This window comes from Acomys russatus, chromosome 6 (genome assembly GCF_903995435.1).
Source record: "Acomys russatus chromosome 6, mAcoRus1.1, whole genome shotgun sequence".
NCBI classification, from domain to species: domain Eukaryota; kingdom Metazoa; phylum Chordata; class Mammalia; order Rodentia; family Muridae; genus Acomys; species Acomys russatus.
In genome coordinates this window covers 73,439,234-73,458,631 of record NC_067142.1, presented here as the reverse complement: position 1 = coordinate 73,458,631, position 19,398 = coordinate 73,439,234, and the positions used below count along the sequence as shown (strand labels likewise).

General features: G+C 47.0%; 1 protein-coding gene across 1 annotated transcript in view; it reads right to left on the bottom strand.

Annotated features, from left to right (window-relative positions):
* Kif26b (kinesin family member 26B) overlaps positions 1-19,398 on the bottom strand; it is a 405,568-nt gene that overhangs the window by 40,479 nt on the left and 345,691 nt on the right. The window contains exons 9-10 of the mRNA XM_051147982.1: positions 17,927-18,110; positions 7,946-8,105 (exon numbers count right to left, since the gene is read on the bottom strand). Coding sequence (XP_051003939.1) covers positions 7,946-8,105; positions 17,927-18,110 — 344 coding nt within the window. The remainder of the gene's footprint in view (positions 1-7,945; positions 8,106-17,926; positions 18,111-19,398) is intronic.

Sequence of the window (19,398 nt, the reverse complement as noted above, 5' to 3'; positions counted from 1 at the left end):
TCGTCTCCTGTGGAAACCACAGCTGTCGCACTCCATCACACTTCCTTGGGAGCTCAGTGTGAAGAAAGCTGACACATTCCAGTAGTGAGACTGCTGGATCTGGGATAGTTCCCAAGGCTGCTACTCTCAGCCAGATGCTTGGGGAAACCTATTATCACAGGCACAGCGAACCTGGCGTCGTTCGCACCTCCTGTGTGCCCTTCATTACCCAGCTGGTGTGCAGCCAAACCTCGGGACCCATAGTATGATAACCTCTTCTACTGAGAGACGGCTGGGACCTGTTCTCTCTGGAATGCCTTTCAGAGATGGTGCCTCCCAGAGAAGGAAACCCACCATGTGGTCCTGTCTGTCAATGGTGGGCAGCTCCCAGCTCTCCAGGTTGGGAAATGGACCCACGTTTCTTTCTGGATCCCGCCCCCCCCCAGGAGAAGTAGGAGGGCTGCGTGGTGAAGGTGCCATTGGGGTTATGCAGCTTTCCTGCTGATGGGGAATGTGAGGTAGCTTCGAGGACTCTCAGGACAAGTGAAAATGGCTGAGATTGGCTAAGTTCCTCCATGGCTAGTGCCAAGTGCGGCACTTCAGGTCACTGAGGTCCAACGCGGGTTATCAGAGCCCTGTTTCCCCTGCACAGAAGATCTGGGTCAAGAGCATCTTACTGAACATGTGTGTGTGTGTGTGTGTGTGTGTGTTGTTGTTGTTGTTGCTGCTGTTGTTGTTGTTGTTGCTGAGGACTGAATTTGGCTTGCACATGCTGATCAAGTACTCTACCACTGAGCTACTAACCTGTAGTGTCCCCCTCTGACATTTTTACTTTTTATTTTGAGAGAGAGTCTCACACTAAGTTGCCCAGGCTGGCCTTGAATTTACAATCCCCCTGCCTCTACCTCCAGAGTAGCTGGGATTATGGGTCTGTATTACTAGGCTCAGCTCTTAACATTGTAATGTGACATTTGGTTGAGCCCTGCTTGTGGCTTGGGTCTGCAATGAGAGACTTCCTTTCCTTTTTCTTCTTTATGTCAGGTTTCACCTTGCCACTGGCACCTAGCCACCAGTCTCAGCTTAGCCATCATAGAAATAGGCAAGGTCAAGGAAATCACACACTGGAGTCTCTGGCCCTCCCAGAGTCAAAACTCTCACTTATAAACTTCTATACTCAGGCTTTATGGACATAAGTGGTCTATGGACATTTCATATCTATTGACAAATATTCACTGGATATTGGCAACCTTCTAGGTGCTGTGTGAGTTTGAACAAAGAATTCCACCTCTCTGTGCCTCAGTTTCGCAATCTTTGCCATAACTAGATACCACGAATCACTTAGAATAGCTTCAGTGGCATAGTGAAAGGTGTTGTCACTCTGTGTCATTGAGAAACATTCCTCATGGAGAGCTGATTTACGTGCTGCGCTAACTGCCTGCCATGTAGCTGAAAAGCCAGAAAATAGATATTGGAAACAATTTTCTCCTTTTCCCTCTGATCCAGCAGTTCATAGATTAGCCTCTGTTCCCTTTGAAAGGTTGTGAGGGGGGAAGTCATATTCTTGTTTCTGCCTTTCAACTTATGGGAGGGAGAGAGTCTGACTGTTGGGATGGTAACTGTGTCTCCTTCCCTCACCTACCCCCACCCCCCAGCCCCACTGCACCCTGCCTTCCTCTCTGGAGAACCACTGAAATCTGGGCAAGGGACCCAGTGCTGCTGACCCGAGTCTGAGTCCCGGGGCCCCTGTGGGGTGGCAGAGAGAGCCCTGTCTGCTCTGCTGAAATTAAGAGGGTGTGGGGCTTCACTTCCTCATCAGCTCTTGCCAACTGACTTAGAGTCTAGAAGGAAGAGATTTCCACTGGTAACCTCAGAAATTAAGCTAAGGGAAGATAAAGTTGGAACCCAAAGGGAAACGGAGAAGTCTCCTGTCTTCCATCTAGTCAAGCCCTTATGGTAGCTAGTGGCAGTGGGCAGAGGAAAAGATCAGCTGTGCCGGCTTTGCTACCCAGAGGTCTGGCCACACTGGGGGTCCAACGCTCTTCTCCTAGTTCAGGGGAGGAGTAGTTTTCCAGAACAGAGAGGACGGATCAAACTTGGGTCACAATAACTGATGCCTGAACCCAGGCTGCAGCCCCAGAGAGTCCCATATCACATCGTTTCTCCCCTAATGGCTTGCACATATCAAGCCCAGGGAGTTAATCAGCAGACAATTGCTGCATGGATTGTTAAAAAAAAGATTCTGTCTCTGTAAATTCTATAATGAACTATGAAAATACCGCCGGCCAGAGAACAGGCAGGAAGGGAGGGATAAAGAGAGTGGGAGGCTGAACAGTCTCATAAAAAAAAAAAAAAAAAAAAAAAAAAAAGAACTTCTTTTTTGTGTCCCAGAGATGCTCTGAGCTCACCCTCCTTGCTTCCTAACAGTCATTAAAATGTATAAAAATGAATGTTTTTAAAGCAGCAATACCAAGAATTATCACTGCTGCAGTTGCCTGGCAACCTGAGACTTTGGTTATTTTATTTCTAAACAGGGAATGCTATAAACTGGTATCCGGAGTTTGTGCAAATAGTTCTAAATTGATGTTCTCCCCGTAAATCAGGGGAGATAATCCAGCATTAATGTGCATTTGAGGAGGTTAAATATGCACATGTACGCTTCTCTCACTCACAAGATCCTTACACGGAGCTTCTCCCCAATTTCATGCTATCTTGAGTCAATCTTATTGCTGATATTCATTTGCATTTTTTCTGACAAATATCTACTTAATTTTATGGTATGTATAAGTAATGCACATTCAAAACCAGAGGAATAGGACTGAGCGACACCAGGGGACTGGAATGTCATGCCCGACAGCAGTTTGCGCCACTTCCCCCAGTTTCCCGCACCTCTTCCAGTCTCCCAAACCTCTCAAAGTCAGTTCCCAGTTCTGAGAAAGTGGAGAAGCCCCAGGTCTACCCAGATGCTAGGAGGGTGAGTGATGAGATTTTTAAGGCTGGTGGGAGAATACCTGTGCACTGTGGCGATGGCCCTGTACACCCCAAACTGCCCCGCTGCCACTGCACCTGTTGTCTGCGGGCACCTGCGCCCCGCTGCTTCTCAAATGAGAAGTGTTAACATTTTAGGAAAAGCTGGCTGTCTCTGTGTAGGAAACGCCATCCCTCTACCCCCCTGAGTCACAGACTTGAATTTGTTTCTAGTGTTGCCTGCTGCTTTGAGTGGATTGCTGTGCCCAGGTGCTCTGATGTCCTTAAAATAATGTTGGTTCCTTACCCCCACTGGAGCCGGAGGAGACAAGCGACCCCACTACAGGCTGTGCAAGCTGTGGCACTGTGGTGAGACAGGGACTTCTGGAATGTGATGCTGCCTGGAGCGCCAGCTGTTAGTCTGACGTTTGACAAGAGACTGGCCCCAGTGCATTTCAAGCCTGGTGCAGCCATTCATGCACAAAGAGCGAAGTGGAGTGAGACTAGTTGCTTGCACATGGTGCTTGCTAGAGACTGCCGTGAATTAACGGGGTCTCAGGCCGTAGCTCAGAAGAAACCCACCATCGAGGGGCTGAAGCAGGGCTTACACCACAGGTGCCTGTGTGGCCTCGTTTCACAAGTTGTCAGAGAAGAGCGCCAGCAATAGACACAACATGAGAGCATAATGGGGTAATTTTCCACGACCTTATTAAATGGGTGTCCAGACATTAGCAAATACATATCTGCGGTTTAGAAGCAGAGTGCAAGCACCCTGCCAGCAAATGAGCAGATAGATGCGAAGCTTTGGGACTAAATTCCTTAAATGGCAAAGGGATGAAGAGGGCTCTCGGGAAGAGGCCTCCAGAACTCGCTTGGGACAGCTTAGAAGCAGCTTTTCAAGAATGGGCCTGTGCAGAAGTGGCCAGCTCAGCAGGACAATGGCTGTAGTGTGTCACAAGCTCCCAGACTTCCTACACAGAACATAACTCCCCCAGAACAGAGACAAGACCAAGCGCGGAGCCACAATGACCCGCTAGGCCCACACAAGAGCTCCCTCCCACACCCCACTCCCTTCTCACTGTCCAATCAACAGCAGCCTGCTCTCCTTTCCTTCACAGGCACCAACTCATCAAGGAGAATCAGAGACTTGTACAAAAAAAAAAAAAAAAAAAAAAAAAAAAAAAAAAAAAAAAAAAAGTCTCTTGTTTCTGTAACGGTCAGCTCACAAGCTTCATCATTTTGCAAAAGTGCAAGTCCACTGGTTCGGCTTCTGAGAGGTCCGTAACGAGCCCTAGCTCATATTGGATCGTGTGGTTTATTAAAGAAATGGCTTCTCGAAATGCAGAGACAGTTATAAATGACGCTACAGGTTTGAGGCATCACTGTGTGCAGGATATGCTTTCTCCGGGCTTGTACCCGTCACAAGGCAACGTCTGAAAGGATTCAGGTTCCTTTGTAGGGAACTTGGTTGTGGTTAGAATTTCTGAGTCTGTGACCCTCTGAAAGGCTGGGACATCAAAGCACATTACTGAGGCCAAGTTCACACTGGCAGATCCTTGCGGTGGCCCCTCAGGGGCCAGCTTCAAAAGCAAACACCTAGAACAGTGGTTTGTGGAGAGAGAGAGAGAGAGAGAGAGAGAGAGAGAGAGAGAGAGAGGGAGGGAGGGAGGGAGGGAGGGAGGGAGGGAGGGAGGGAGGGAGAAAGCTCCTGCTGTTACCTCTGCTCACTTTTTTCCTGCTCTATCAATTGTGGAGATTCCTAGCACCTTGCTGCGCTGCGCAGGAAGTGGTGAGGCCTGGCAGACAACTATAACGAATGAGCCTGGGAGGAAATTTGCAAATCTGTCAGAAACCTCAGAACAAGGACAGATTTCCCTGGGTGTGAGACTCCCTGGAGTTACAGAAGAGCACTTTGTGCTTCCTGTCACTGAGGAGCAGACTAGGGTCCTGGTGCCTTGCTGATCTGCCCCCGCCCCCCCCCCCCCCGCCAGCCCGCCCCCAATGCTATTCTGAATGGCATCACCATTTAGGATTGATAACTGGACGGCAGAGGGATTGGCCAGGCAGCTTGTGCTGTGTAATGGCTGAGGTAGGGAGCTGACTGCACGCAGGCGCCTGTCATCTGGAGAGTCAGAACCACTCAGAGCACATCGAGGGTGCCTGTGGGAGCACCCCGGGGTGGGTAATGAATCCCACCTCACTTTCTGGCTTGCTCACATGACAAATGGTCCAGTACAGTGATGAAGAGAAATGGAGACAGACTATATCCCCTCTGTGCACATTTCAGTTGATTTCCCAGAAGCAAGCACAAGTAATGCTGCTTCTGAGCAGTTGTCTGGGTGACAGATGAGGATCAGTGAGGTCTTGTGTTTTGGAGAGATGGGGGAGGGCAAAGAGTATGAAGTTTGATTTTCTGGGATTCCCCCCCCCCCCCCGGGAACCAAGGCAAAGATAAGGCTTGATGCCCAGAAAGCTTTAGTCTGCTGATGTAATATGCCACAGCATGACTCTAGAGGTCTTGTGAAGAGGCTGTGGACCATACTGGTGGGGTGACCATCCTGCTGTGTAGAAACAGCCAGTATCAGGCAGCGCTAGATGAGCACAGGGACCAGCCTCAATGACCACAGTCTCCCAAACTGGGAAAGGCTACTCAGCTTGATCCTGTCACCAACTGCCTGGAAGATTTGAGTAAATCTTTGTCTTTCCTTCCTGTGTCCTGAAGGAGGATAGTTTCTAGTCCGTTAGTCAAGGGTGATTCACAGACACCAAATACCAAGACTGTGCTGTGGCTGAGAATCCAAGAAGATGTCAGAGCAAAAGTCTTGCAAAGCATATGCCGAGTGCCAGTGGTTACAGATCAAAAGATTTCTGGACAAATGGCCTGGTCATTAGATGGTTAGCCAGGCCACTGCACTTCCTGATGCCGAGCAGTGGACTGCCCAGCAAGCTCCTGGTGACCTGTTAGGCAGGACCAGGGTCACTGATGGAAGCTTGTGTCCATAGCTAATGGCTGTTGGGGTCAGGGAACCACTCCTTGACACGGTCTCATGCAGACACAACATTTATGTTAAGTCTGTGTTTACATGCCATATAAACATTTTGCTCATCACCTGTGTGGCCAAGAGATTAGGAAGGGACCCCTGGCTCCAAGCAGAAGGATGTTTGGAGGAGCTGGTGGCATTCTATTACAGCCTGTCAGCTTTCCCAAGAGGGCAGGTGGCTGGCCCTTGGGACTAGCCGATGTTAAACATATGTTTAATCTAACAAGAAACCTTGAGCTAGTAATAAAAACAACTCAAAGTGTTCACCAAACTACAAGCAGAAGGAAGTTACTTTACCTAATCAAAAATAAAAAAAAAAAATCAAATGCTTACATTTATCCAGCCCTCCCACCATCAATTCAACAATCTGAACAGACAAATATTTATAAAAATCATAAATGTAGGCCACTCTTTAAGAATAAAGCGGGAGGGACCTGCCACCCAGCCTCACAGCAAGGCGGTATGTTGAACTGTATCTGCCTGATGCCCAGGAAGTTATCTCGCTCAAAGCCAGGAGTCTCATTTCCTTGAAGTCAAGTGGTCCTGTAGCTCCTTTTGTCTTTGGAAGATCTTCAGACTTGGTAGTTCTGTTATGCAAAGACATTTTTCTTTGCCAGCGCCCTAACATTCTGGGTTATTTCACAGCAGAAAATCATAGAAAATGAAACTTGATAAATCCTCACCTTGACATTGTTTTCCCACAGGAAATGAACCTTACAAGGGCAGGAAATGTCGCTTTGGGGGTTTATGTGGCTTGGATACCAAATTTCAAGAAAGGGCACAAACAGGGTTATAAGTACCAGGTAGGCCCCCTAGGGCATCCCAGGATGATTGTCCTGCTGGGAAACGGTGTCTGGGGGTCTGTTATCAACTTGGACCAGAGGAAAGGAGAAACCAAAGGTTCGCCTTGAGCCTCAGGCTCTGTGGCAGCATCCCCAACTCCCCTCCCCCTCCCACTGCAGCCATTTTTACTCAAAGGATTTTTATGGGTTAAAACAAAATATTCCTTCATATTTACTCATGGCAACTCTGTGAGGCAAATTCTGTTTCCACTTAAATCTGATAAAAGGGAGCTGAATGAGGTCGTTGGCTGATCGCCATTGGTCATTGGTAACAGCCTTCTAGATTGAAAAAAATATTTCACACCTAGTCTGTATCTTATGTCACTGTGATACATATAAAATAGAGTTGTAATCCTCATTTTCAGATGAGTGGAGGTTCCTGTCGCTAGTAGGAGATCCAGCTGGGCTGGCCAATGGTGGTGAGGGGTGAGCAAGGCTGGGGCATTCATGAGCATTGGTGACATGGCATGCTTAGGACTATGCTGAAAATGGTAGAAACTCTGACTCTATCTTCCTGGAAGAGTAGTGGTAAAAAGAAAAGGGGCCTGTTTATGGAGTAAACATTTCCACGGGAAGAGACATGGCAACGCTCCCAATCCCTAGCTTTTTAAGCGTTTCTAAGCAGGGACGTCAGGTGACATACAGGATTCCTGTGGTATGCCTGTGATAATAAAGGGGTCTTAAACTAAAAATTACTTGCTGTTTACCTGAAATTCATATCGAATGAGTTCTACTCTTGCAGCTTTAATCTGGCTGCCCCATTCCCCTTTGGTCACTGTTTGTGACACCACGGAACAGAGCCATCAATGCGATGCTGACTGTACCACACCAGTGGTTAATTATGACTGCGGTCCTCTGTTGAGATGACTTTCTATTTCATCCTAGAGGCCTCAAATTAGGACTGTGTTGGAATTAAATATGGGCAACACTTTCCAATTTGGAAGACGGTGCATTATACCATCATTATCTAAAGCTAATCTCTATCACTGAACTCATAACCCGTCCAGACTGACCCTTAGCTGCACCTCTCCCAGGGCAGCCCTCCTGGACGGCGAGACCCATTCCGGACTCTAACACTATGCTCACGCCATCTTGCTGTTCAGTAGGAGAGTCACTTACTTGTACGGGATGTGCTTGCCCCCATTGACCAGGGCCAGGATGACGTTGCCCAGAGCGGACAGTGAGAGGCACAGCCCCGAGCCTCCTTCTCGGTTTTTGCTGAGCGCTTTCACACAACTGCCGAGATCAATGAGATGTAGGCGGCTGCGGCCTCCAGACACTGCACAGAGGAGAACACAAGAGAAAGAACGGGAGAATGGGTAAGTTCTGGGCAACACATTTTCTCTTCCGGTAGCTCTTTGGGGATCTTGGGAGATGAATATTTGGTGACCCAAACAAGTCAGGCTGAAGTTACAAGTAGCATCAGTGCTCTTAAATTGTGCCCTCCGCATACCACAAACCCTCTAAAACCTACATGTTTGTTTATTTTATGAACAAAAGAATGATTCCTGCAGATCAAATGGCGCACTGATGGAGGGTAAGGGATACACCTGACTACTCCCTGGATGCCAGCGTTCTGAAATGTACCAAGTTGAAACCTGAACAGTTCGCAAATGATCATCTACTCTAGTTTGTCATTTTCAGGCTGCCAACCGGAAGCTCAGCCAGGATCCAGGTCGGTAACTTCGGGAAAACCTGGAGGATGTGAGATCCAGGTGCAAAGGCAGGGAAGACCCAGCTATTTGCTGAGCGTCTGCCAGTTGCCAGGTGTGCAGGCATCCGTCTCATTCAACTCCCACACAAAATCATCCAAACACCGTCATCATCTTGTAGGTGAGAAAGTTAAAGTTTGGAGAAGTTAAGAATTTCACCCATGAACTCTGGCTGCAATGAAGTAACAGGGACCAGACTGGGTCTTGTGTCCAAAACAACCAAAGATAAACAGAATGTACAAAGTAGCTGTATTTAAGACGCTGGACGTTAGATAGAGAGAGCAATTCTAGAGGCACACGAGACAAATTAGGCAGACACTCCTGATGCTTCCTCTGCTAACTGTGCTGACTGTGTGTCCCCTGGCTCAAGGCAAAGAGCCCATCTAGAACTTGGTAGGCCCACTGAGCTCAAGGGAGATAGAATTCAAGGCCTGGGGAAACCATGTGTAGGACAGAAGACTAGAAAGGAAAGAACTTGGGAATTTGCAGACGGTCTCTGGAAGATTCAGCTGCGTGCTCATCAGCAGGTGCACATGAGGTCCTGCTGATGCAAGGCCAGAGGCGTCTGCTCCCAGTAGTCAGATGGGAAAAATCTACAAGTTCATGAGAAAAGGTAAGTGAGCATGAATGGAAGCGGGCGGGTGGTACACACACGGTGAAGAAGTGTTTGAAACAAGCCCAGGAAAGCATAGCTATTAGAATCCACAGAAACAGTGAGGAAAAAAGTTACTGCTATTCTGTGTCAATGTTCAAATGCATAAGTAGAGACATGGCTACCCTGGTCTGTATAACAAGATCTGTGTCAATTAAAATGAAAGTATATACAATAACTTCTAAGAGATTAAAAACAAAGATGGAATTGAGTCTGGGAGTTTATGGCAGGTTACGCATTAGCAAAAACAAAAAACAAAAAACAAAAAAACAAAAAAACAAACAAACCGAAAGGTTAGTAAATTTGATAACAAATCAATATAAATCTTCAAAGTAAAATATAGAAAAAAACATAAAAGTAAGCAACAAAAGTAAAGAGTGAGGGCGGAGGGAGAGGGAGGAGAGGGAGGAAATTAAAAGGGCTACATAACAACCTTGGGCGTCTAAAACACATATGGCTGGATTTGCAGAGGGTGATGCAGACGCAGTATTTGAATAAACAATGGCCAAAGGTTTTCCCGAATTATGAAAACTATCAGCCCACAAATCTGAAAATCTTATTCAGCCCCCAGGAACAAGGAAAATGAACAAACCCAATGAAGCAGGCAATTATTGCACTGCTCAGAGCAGAAGAAGAGAGAAACAGCCCAAAGAGCAAAACCATATTCCATACAAAGAAACAACGGTAAGTATGGTGGCCAATTTCTCCACAGAAATAGGTAAGGAGAGGATAGTACAGCGATGTTTTTTTTTTTTAAAAGATTAAAAATTGTCAAACAAGCAGCCAACATCCAGAAAAAAGTATCATTACAAAACAATGGGGAAATAAATACACTTTTTTTTTTCTCTATGAGGGGCTGGGAAGGTGGCCCAGTAGGTAATAACATTTGCTATGCAAACATGCAGACCTGAGTTTGAAACATCAGCAATCATATAAGAAGCCAGGCACAGGTATGACGGACAGCCTGTAAGCCCAGCACTGAGGGGTGGGATGGGGGAGGGGAGGGTCAGGTAGAAACCAGATGTTCTCTGACAAGCCAGACCAACTGACCGAGGTGACCTTCACGTTCAGTGAGAGAGACCCTCTCTTAAGGAAACGGGGCAGAGAGCAATAGAGGAAGACAGGCAACATGCTCCTTTGGTTTCTCCATGCATGTGCATGGGTATGTGCACATACATGCATGTACTCCCCGCACCTGCCCCAACATGTTGGCTTCATGTAAGGGACTTTCAGGCGGCACCTGGGTATATGTTTCTAGGTATCTGAACACCTATAGGAAAAGGTATGGATCGTCTGTCTATACTATTTCTGAGGACAAGGTATAGATTGGTTGTTGGAAAAGAAGTTCGGGAAATATGAGGGATCCCATGCCTGCTGTTGGTGGTGAACATTCCAGGAAGCCTAGCACCGTGGCTTGGCCCCACACTTTAGACATGAAGGAAGTTCAGTTAGCATGTTTTCAACTGTCCTGGGGCAACCCCTCCTAAGGGAGGCCATATTATTTCTCTTCTACCCTATTTCAAATCGTGCAAGATTGGCTCATGGCAATATGCTAGGGAAACAGTTATTTTTAAACAAAATATCTTCTGTCTTGCAGCCCAATTACATAGACAGGAAAGGCTTAGGTATTCCTCACACATCTCAGATGAAAGGGCAAAGACAGAGACCAATTTGGTCTTCCAGACTTAATAGTCCATTTGACGTAATGGAATAAAATTTATAATGTACACATAGTAAAAACAGAACACAGAGAACAAAAGGTGGCTTAGATTGTGTGGAAGAGTTTTATAAAATACCTGTAATTACCAGCATGACTCAGAATGAGAGGCGCCCTTACACAATGGAAAAAGCCACTCTCTGCTCTCTGCCCTCTACCCACCGGCGTCTGGGTGGTCAGAGAATCTGGCTTCCACAAATGGTGCTCAAGCTAGAAGGAAGTCAGTGGGCACAGGCTGTTCGATAGCATAAAGAACTCACATCACCATCCATGGCCAGAGAGAAAGTAATCCCGTAACGAGTGAGCCAGAGGGGTGGTAATTGCTACAGGTATGATGCAGGCTCCTAACTTGTCAGATTTCTGAGATCAAGGACATAAGAGTTAAAGGAATGCGGTCCAATCTGTCTTGAGCAGTTTTTTGTTTTGTTTTTTTTTTTAAAGAGAGCGTGTCATGAATCCCAGGCTGCCCTTGAACTTGCTATGTTGCTGAGGATAATTATGAATGTCTGATGCCTCCGTCTCTGTCTCCTGTGGGCTGGGAGAACAGGCACGTGTCACTACGCTCAGCTAATGCAGTGCTGGCGATCAAACTCTGGGCTTCATGGACGCCAGGCAAGCCTTCTTCCAACTCAGCTACACCCTCAGCCCCAAATTCTTTATTTATATTTTAACTCTGGAGTTGGACCAAACCAAATTACTACATACCTTATTTTCCCCACAGGGAGCAATATACTAATTTTACCTATTTCTGAATCACAATGTACTCAGTACCTGGTAGGTCCTGTGAAATACCAAATTCTCCTAATGTCACCTAATGCCTACCTTATGCATACACTGGACCGAAATTATAGATGAGAAAACTGAAGTTCATACACTCTGGGGGGAAAATCATTCACGATTTCATTGAAAATTAATGCTGAGTCAGATGGAAACCCAAAGCAGACTCTAAACCATGCATAGTCCTTTTTACTCATCTTGCATCGAGACGGCTTCCAATTTGGCAGTGCTCTGTCACCTGGGACCTGCAAAGAACTATGGCTGCCTGCCTCCCACTCCCAGGCCTTCTCATTTAATCGGGCTGGAGTACAACACAAGCACTGGGGGTCACTTAAAAGTTCTCTAGACAACTGTCATGTGCTGCACAGTCTCCCCACCTGGCTGAGCTAGTCGTACTCTCCGTTGCCTCCATAAGACACTGACTGACAGCCACAGTATGCCCAATGCATGTGGCTGCTAAGGATGTGCTGTCTATCTGCCAGTACAGCAATTTATGATGCTTGCACTTATTATGCGCTAAAGTGCAAATAATACAGAGACCAATAAAATATTATTTCATAAGAAGTTTGAACATTTATATATAAATTAAATTAAATGTGTTTTGGGAAGATGTTTTCAAGAGATTCAAGTTAAATTAGTTGTACGTGAGAAATTAGAGTTGAAAAATGAAAAAAAAAAAAAAAAAAAAGCCAGAAAAGGGCTGTATGCAGTTGGCAGCAAGTGGGTCTTTTAAATTCTTGAACCACTTTGAAGAAATTAAAGTAAAAGTGATTAAAATCAGTATGGTTCGTGAAAGTTAGAACTTTAAGTTGAAAACTCACTTCTAAGGGAAACCCATGCCATGTGCCCCTAAGATCGATGAATAAATACACATTTGTTACATGAATGTATCTTTTGATCTGATTCCCATCTTTAGTGGGCTTTCCTTGGGAACGGACCAACTTCTGGTAGTGCAGTGTACCCGTAGCCCTAGCTTGCACAAGTGCGGTTTGCACACTGGGTTAGATATTTCAGATAGATGGTCAAAAGGTAGAAGAATGCATTGCAGCTCAGTTCCACAGTCACACGGTTTCAGCCTATGGGCACCTGGCCCCAACGTGAGGCAAGGTGGAAAATCATGAGGTAAGAATGTGTGATGGATGGCGGAGACTGCTCACTTCATAGCAGCTGGGCAGCATAAAGAAACGGGCAGAGGTGAGGGCCGAGATCTACCCTTGAAAGCCATGAACCCTAGCAACCTGCCTCTCCCAGTGAGGCCCCACTTTGATTTCTACCACTTCTGAATAGTCTGTTCGGATTTTAGATCAATCATGGCAGTAAATCGCTCACTATACCAGCGCCCTCGGGGCCTACCATCTCTGGAATAGCCCTTAGATACATACTCGGAGGTGCGTTGCTAATCCCCTAGGTATCTAAAAATCCAAACAAGTTGGTCTCGCTTTCTGAAACTAGCTGTACTATATGGTAGAGAAAGGCGGGGTTAATATATAGCACACACCCCACGGAACCTAACACACAGTACTGAGCGCTGGCATGCAGGCACAGGACCAGCACCATGGAGACCCACAATGAGTATCGGTGCCTCCCACTCTCAGGAAGTTCATAGCCTAGTGGATCCCAACAAGCATGGGAGAGAAAACGGCAAGACGGACTAGGACAAAAGCTGCTCTGGGGTTCTATGGAGGAGAAGATCGTGCAGAAGGGGGAGTCCGGGACGCTGCAAAGGGGAGGCAGCTTGTGGAGGAAGTAGGCTCCAGACCCTTCCTTGTTACCGCCTCTGTCCCTTCCCGCTGTCCTGGGGTGATGGCGGGAGAGATTAAAAATACAGGCGCAGAGTTGGTAGTGTCACATCCTAATTGACTCTGGTTAGGGAGCTGGGAGTCCTTCAGTGCATCTGTCTCCCTGGTCAGGGGTTTGCTGCTGGGCAGAGTAGGAAGGTTCGTCTCCTTTAGAAACACATCTGCTAAGCAGAGGAGGAACCCTTGGAGCCATGTGAACTCTACCCCTGGCTAGCACATGGCTGAGTTAGGTCATTCCAAGGCCTTTGTAAGGAGAGTGTCCGAGTGCCACCACAAAGCCAGGATGAGGGACGCCGATTAGATTTATACTCAGTGACTGCAGGCACGGATGCCCACCCAAGTGCATGTTCATGCATCCGTGTCTATGCAGATAGACAGCCTAGACCACGATGGTTCCCAAGGAGGAAGCAAGGTTAGTGAAGCCATCGGAGGCCCAGTGTTAGTTGTTGGTGGACACTGGATATCTACAAGCTTGTTCATCAGAGAGATGCTTTGAGATTATCAATTCTTATTGTGTATACATTGTGTATGATGCATGTCATCAGTACAGGTGTGTGCATGCTATGGTATGCGTGGAATCATTTCTCCCTTCTACCATGATTTCTGGGCATGGAACTCAAGTCATGAGGTTCATGTAGTAAGCACTTTCACCTGCTGAGCCATCTCACCGGCCCGTAAGCGAGCGCTGACCTCCCTGGGTCACCCCCATGAAGGGACAGTGTCAGCTATGAGGAGCAGCATTGGCTCATTCAGGCCCTCTCCCCAGTGTTGAATTTGCAAGGAGCCTACAAGCCCTTATCGATTTAACAGTGAGGAGAACCAGCTTTGCTAATATTCCAAAAGCCTTGGCAAGTGGGGAGCTATTTTAAGCCCAACCTGATGCCATCTACAAAACAGCGATGCATCAACAAAAATGTTCTTTTTGACCTTGACCAGAACGTTTAAATCATCTGCCTGTCTAGGTGTGTGTGTGTGTGTGTGTGTGTGCGCACATATAATGCACACATTGGTCTAAGACTTGGGCCCATGCATACACTGTGTATTTAGTTCTTGCAGCAGAGATTGCTCCTGAATCCACCATCAGGCTAAGCCTCTCCCAGTTGGTTAACAGCTCTGCTTCCTGCTTCCCCGCAGGGTGACTAATTAATAAACCTTTCCTTAATTGAGTTCTGGCTGCCAAGTCCACAGGGATTATAACTTACATATAAGTAAACAAATTTTCCATTTTAAACAACGCTCCAAATCTTCTCATTATGGGTTAGCCACATAAATCCACTGAAATCCTGCTAGGCCCAAAGGCTGGATCTGATCCTTTGCCTCTGAGCCACTGGGGCCCTGGCTGGTGGGAGGGGCTTACCCTTTGCCCTCACCAGCATCTATTTTACTGCTGACACCAGACAGCACCTGAGGTTTGGAAGCCGTTGGTGGCATCTGCCTTTTTCCTTTTGCCTGAATTTATTATTTAAAAGCAATCTTCATGCACAACTTAAAAATAAAAAGATGAGTTGGCTGTTAAATATTTAAGACGTGCTCAGGGTTTGGTCGGGCCAACTTGGGAGCATGTCATCCGTTTTAGAGAACGTTCTTTTAAATTGTTGTGGAGCCAAAAATTCAAATTTTTACATTTGAAGTACTTCAATGGAATTTTTTTCCCATATTTTCATTGTTTGCTTCTACTTCCAGATTCTAAGTTGCAAATAAGACCAAGAAATAAAAATGGAAAGACCTAAAGGGAGTTTCCAGCTTGGGGTACACGATTCAGAAGGACACCACTGGACGCTCTGGGCCTCTCCGCGTGGTGCCTTGGGGAGCGCCTGTCTCTGGCCTCCCTCAGAGCTGTTGGGAGCTCCCTTGGCTGCAGGCTCTGATGGTTATTATTGACAGCTGTTGAAATGACTAAAATAAACAGTATTCCAACTCTCACATCTACTCTGTTAGGACATCACGCAGCAAGGGTGGGACTTATAGCCAGCTCCCAGGACTGCTGGGAGAAAGGAGCACAGGTCAGCTCTGGCTCTCTCACGCCATGTCCTAATTCCTGTTTCCGGTCTCAAGAATGCTATGCTGAACGGATGTGTTTGACATGGTGTGAACTCCCCTTTGAGAATTATCGTCCTTTAAAAGCTTCCCATTTGACATGTCCTGCTATTCCCACCCTCCACCCCCCACCCCCACACCCCCTGTCAAACCCTCACAATCGCGGGCTGCCCAGGCAGATCTGATCTTAGGCTAATAGTACTCTTCCCTGTGGCTTTCAGAGTGACAAGTGACAGCCAGGGTCTAGATTCCTGCGGAACCACTCCATCTGCTTCCCAGATCTATACAGGTGGTCTTGGCAGGTGGTCTTGACAGGTGGAACCCCAGCCCCAGATAGGGCTGTTTCAGTTCATTGCCTAAGGTGGGGGAATGGGAGGCAGGTCTCTAGGGCATTCTAAACAAGATGAGCAAAGAGCAAGGAGGTTAAGTGAACATAAGCTGGGGAAGTGAATCTCAAACATGCTGCGTTAAGTGAAAGAGTCCAGCTGCAAAGGGACCCATTTGGGCCACAGGATTGATTCATACACTGGGTAAAGGTCACACAGACACATCAGTCCTTGGCAGGGTCTAGAGGTGGGGTGAGAGCTGACTATAAAGAGCCAAAAGAACTTCCAAGCCACACACATCACATCCGATTCTCTTGGTTAGGCAGCTGTGTGGGTTTGCCAGAACTCATCCAAGAACACAAAAGGAGGAAAATTCCACCGGATACAAATTACTGTTCAATAAACTCGACTCTAAGATTCTAAGGCACTGTAGGTAAGTTCGGCATGGTGGACACATTGCTGTAATCCTGATACTCTGGAAGCTGAGGCAGTAGGATGGTGAGTTTGAGGCTAGCCTGGGCTAAATAGTGAGACATTGTTTCACAATACCAAAACAACAACAATGTGAGCAAGCAGGCAAGCCATCAAACTTTAGGGAGTAGGCAGGGTGGGAGAAACCAGGCCAACGAGATAGGGGAGAGGGTTTTCCAGTCGAGGACACTAGGAACTCCAGAGATTTATCTTCAGGAATGTTTTCTAAGGCTTTTGAGCAACAAGGACACTTGAGAAACTAGGTGTATCTCCCTCTGGGAGGGTCATAGATATTTGTTTTAATTTCAGATTTTCTTCTGAATAGGGCTGGCAATGGTCTCCTCTGATAATTTCAAGCCAAGGTGCCTCTCCTGATTCAGGTTTTGTTGCTTTTCTGGCATCCACTGTCCCTGAGACAATTATTCAAGAACTGGGGTCCAGTTAGATGGGGGCCAGTTCCTTGGGATTGAAAAACCCTACCAGGGTGTTCTTGTGTGTTGCCGAGTCCCTGCCTCACCAGCCCAGCCCTCTGTTTTAGGTCTTGTCGGAAAGCCCAGTGAGTCGACAGACCACTCAGGCCATGGATCAAGATTCCCCATATAGAGGCACTCAAGTAAGTGTTGGTACCCAACTCTGGTGGGCCTGGAGTGTACACTGATGAAAGGCAAAGATGCATAATCGCTTCAAGTCCAGTCCTCGCTTTGAGAAAAGAGCTGGGCTGGGACTGTGGACAGAGCTGGGGTCTGGCAGTGTGGCCCTGTCACAGACCAAGTACTGTGTCTGCATTTATATAGGCAACATAGAAGGTAGGAGCCCATATCTGGCAGTTCTCTCAAAGTGTGATTTATAAACTATTCAGAAACATGACTATTACTTCGGAGTCTATAGCATGGACTCCACACAGTGAAAAAGGGCATATTGCAGGTGCTCTGGTGGCTTACTGTTGGTTTCCGTGGTGTGCTGCTGTTCTTGGATGTCAACTTGACTACATCTGGAATGAACTAAAACACAAAAATAGAGGGCACACCCGAGAGGGATCTCTACTTAATTTGAAGTGGAAAGATCTACCTTTGATCTGGATCTTTGAGGCAGGAAGACACATACACACACACACACACACACACACACACACACACACACACACACACAGAGAGAGAGAGAGAGAGAGAGAGAGAGAGAGAGACAGACAGACAGACAGACAGAGAGAGAGAGACAGAGAGACAGAGAGACAGAGAGAGACAGAGAGAGAGACATTCTGTTAGTTCTGTTACTTTACTGAACCCTGACAACTAATACAGGTGGTGACCCCTGTAGGATTTGTGAACAGAAGTGTTCAACATCTGTTTTTCTTTCTTTCTTTCTTTCTTTTTTTTTCTTCTCTCACACATCCAGGGTAATGCCATTTGTAGACGGTCACTGCCAAAGCTAACCTTTTGTCCCTGTACTGATCAAAAGTGAACTTGAGCCTAGAATCTGCACTTGTCTTGAGTTCCAGACCACTGAACTGCAAGTGGGCACCACACCCTCTGCTGAGGGAGAGTGCTGCTGCCTTAGGTGAGGGGTGCCAGTTGGCCAGAGCTGGCGCTGGAGCTGGCTACGAGGGACTTACTTCCACCCTTGCCGCTCTTCTCCATCCGGTACTGGTAGATGTGCAGTGTGAACAGCATGTGGGAGTTCCGGTGGTCATCCTCGTCACAGTCCTGTTGGCTGCTTCGCCTAGAGGCAATGGCGGCGTCCAGGAAGAAGGCAGCTTTCTCCGCGGTGGGGGCCCGCAGCTCACTCTGGTTCTGCAGCTGGGGGACAGAAAGTAAAAAACAGAGGTGTCAGGCTTCCCCCCTGCCTGGGAGATAAGGCTCAGTCCACTCTGCAAGGTCAGAAATCCTCCTGAAACCTGCTGAACACATGGGCTATTCTCCGCTTAGTCGTTTGTTTTTTTCTTTTTCCATTTTTTCATGTATGTATGAAATGCATGTGTGTATATGCATGTTCGCGTGTGTGTGGGCACACTTGTATGCCTGCAGAGGCCTGAGGTTGACATTGAGAATTATCTTTGATTGTTTGTTGTGGCAGCGTCTCTCAGTTGATCTTAGAATTCCACATATAAATGGTTCCTTGGCCAGGCTGCTCTATAGATTTCCTGCCTCTCTTTAGAGCAGCAGTTCTCAGCCTATGGGTTGTGATTCCTTGGAGGTCAAATGACCCATTCAAAGGGGTCGCCTAAGACCGCTGGAAAGCACACATTATAATTCATAACAGTAGCAAAACTATAGTTGCAAAGTAGCAAAGAAAATAATTTTATGGTTGGGGGTCGCCATAACATGAGGAACTATATTAAAGGGTTGTAGCATTAGGAAGGCTAAGAACCACTGCTTTCGAAGCTAGAATGATAGGCAGGCTGTCACACCCACCCGGCGCTTACATGGGTTCTGATCCGCACGCTTTTGTGGCTAGTCCTTTAATGGCTGAGGCAACCCAGCTTAGCTAATTTGTTTCTGAAAATTAATATTGTCCATATTTATTGGATGTAACTTGGTTTTAGATACTTTACAGCCAGCAAGGGGCTGCATTGGGGGGTGGGGTTTAGTGGTAGCACCTGCCCATCTTAGACACCATTCATCCTCTAACATGAGAGATGTGACTAGTCTTGACTTTAGAGATTATACTGGAGACAGGTGCTATGCAATGTGGTTTTACATCTGAGACAGAAGGAACCTGTCTAGTGTTCATTTCTGACTTCTCAGTTATTTGAGAAGAGCTAATCCTGGGCCATGCTTACTAGCATAGTGTTGAACAAGAAGCAGATGTGTGTGGGTGGTGGCAACGGGCAGTTTGACAGAGCCTCCAGTCACTTAGGAGAAGGGCCCCTGGATATGACTGTCGGGTTATCTTGATTGCATGGTGGAGTTGGGGAGACCTGCCCACCGAGGGCGGCACCATTCCCTGGCTGGGATCCTAGGCTGTGTAAGTGGAGAAACGGAGCCCAACAGCAGCGTGCATTCACTCACGCTTGCTTCCACACTGTGAAGGTGATGTGGCCAGCTGCTTCAGGCTCCTGCTGCTGTGGTAAAGGCCTGTTCCCTT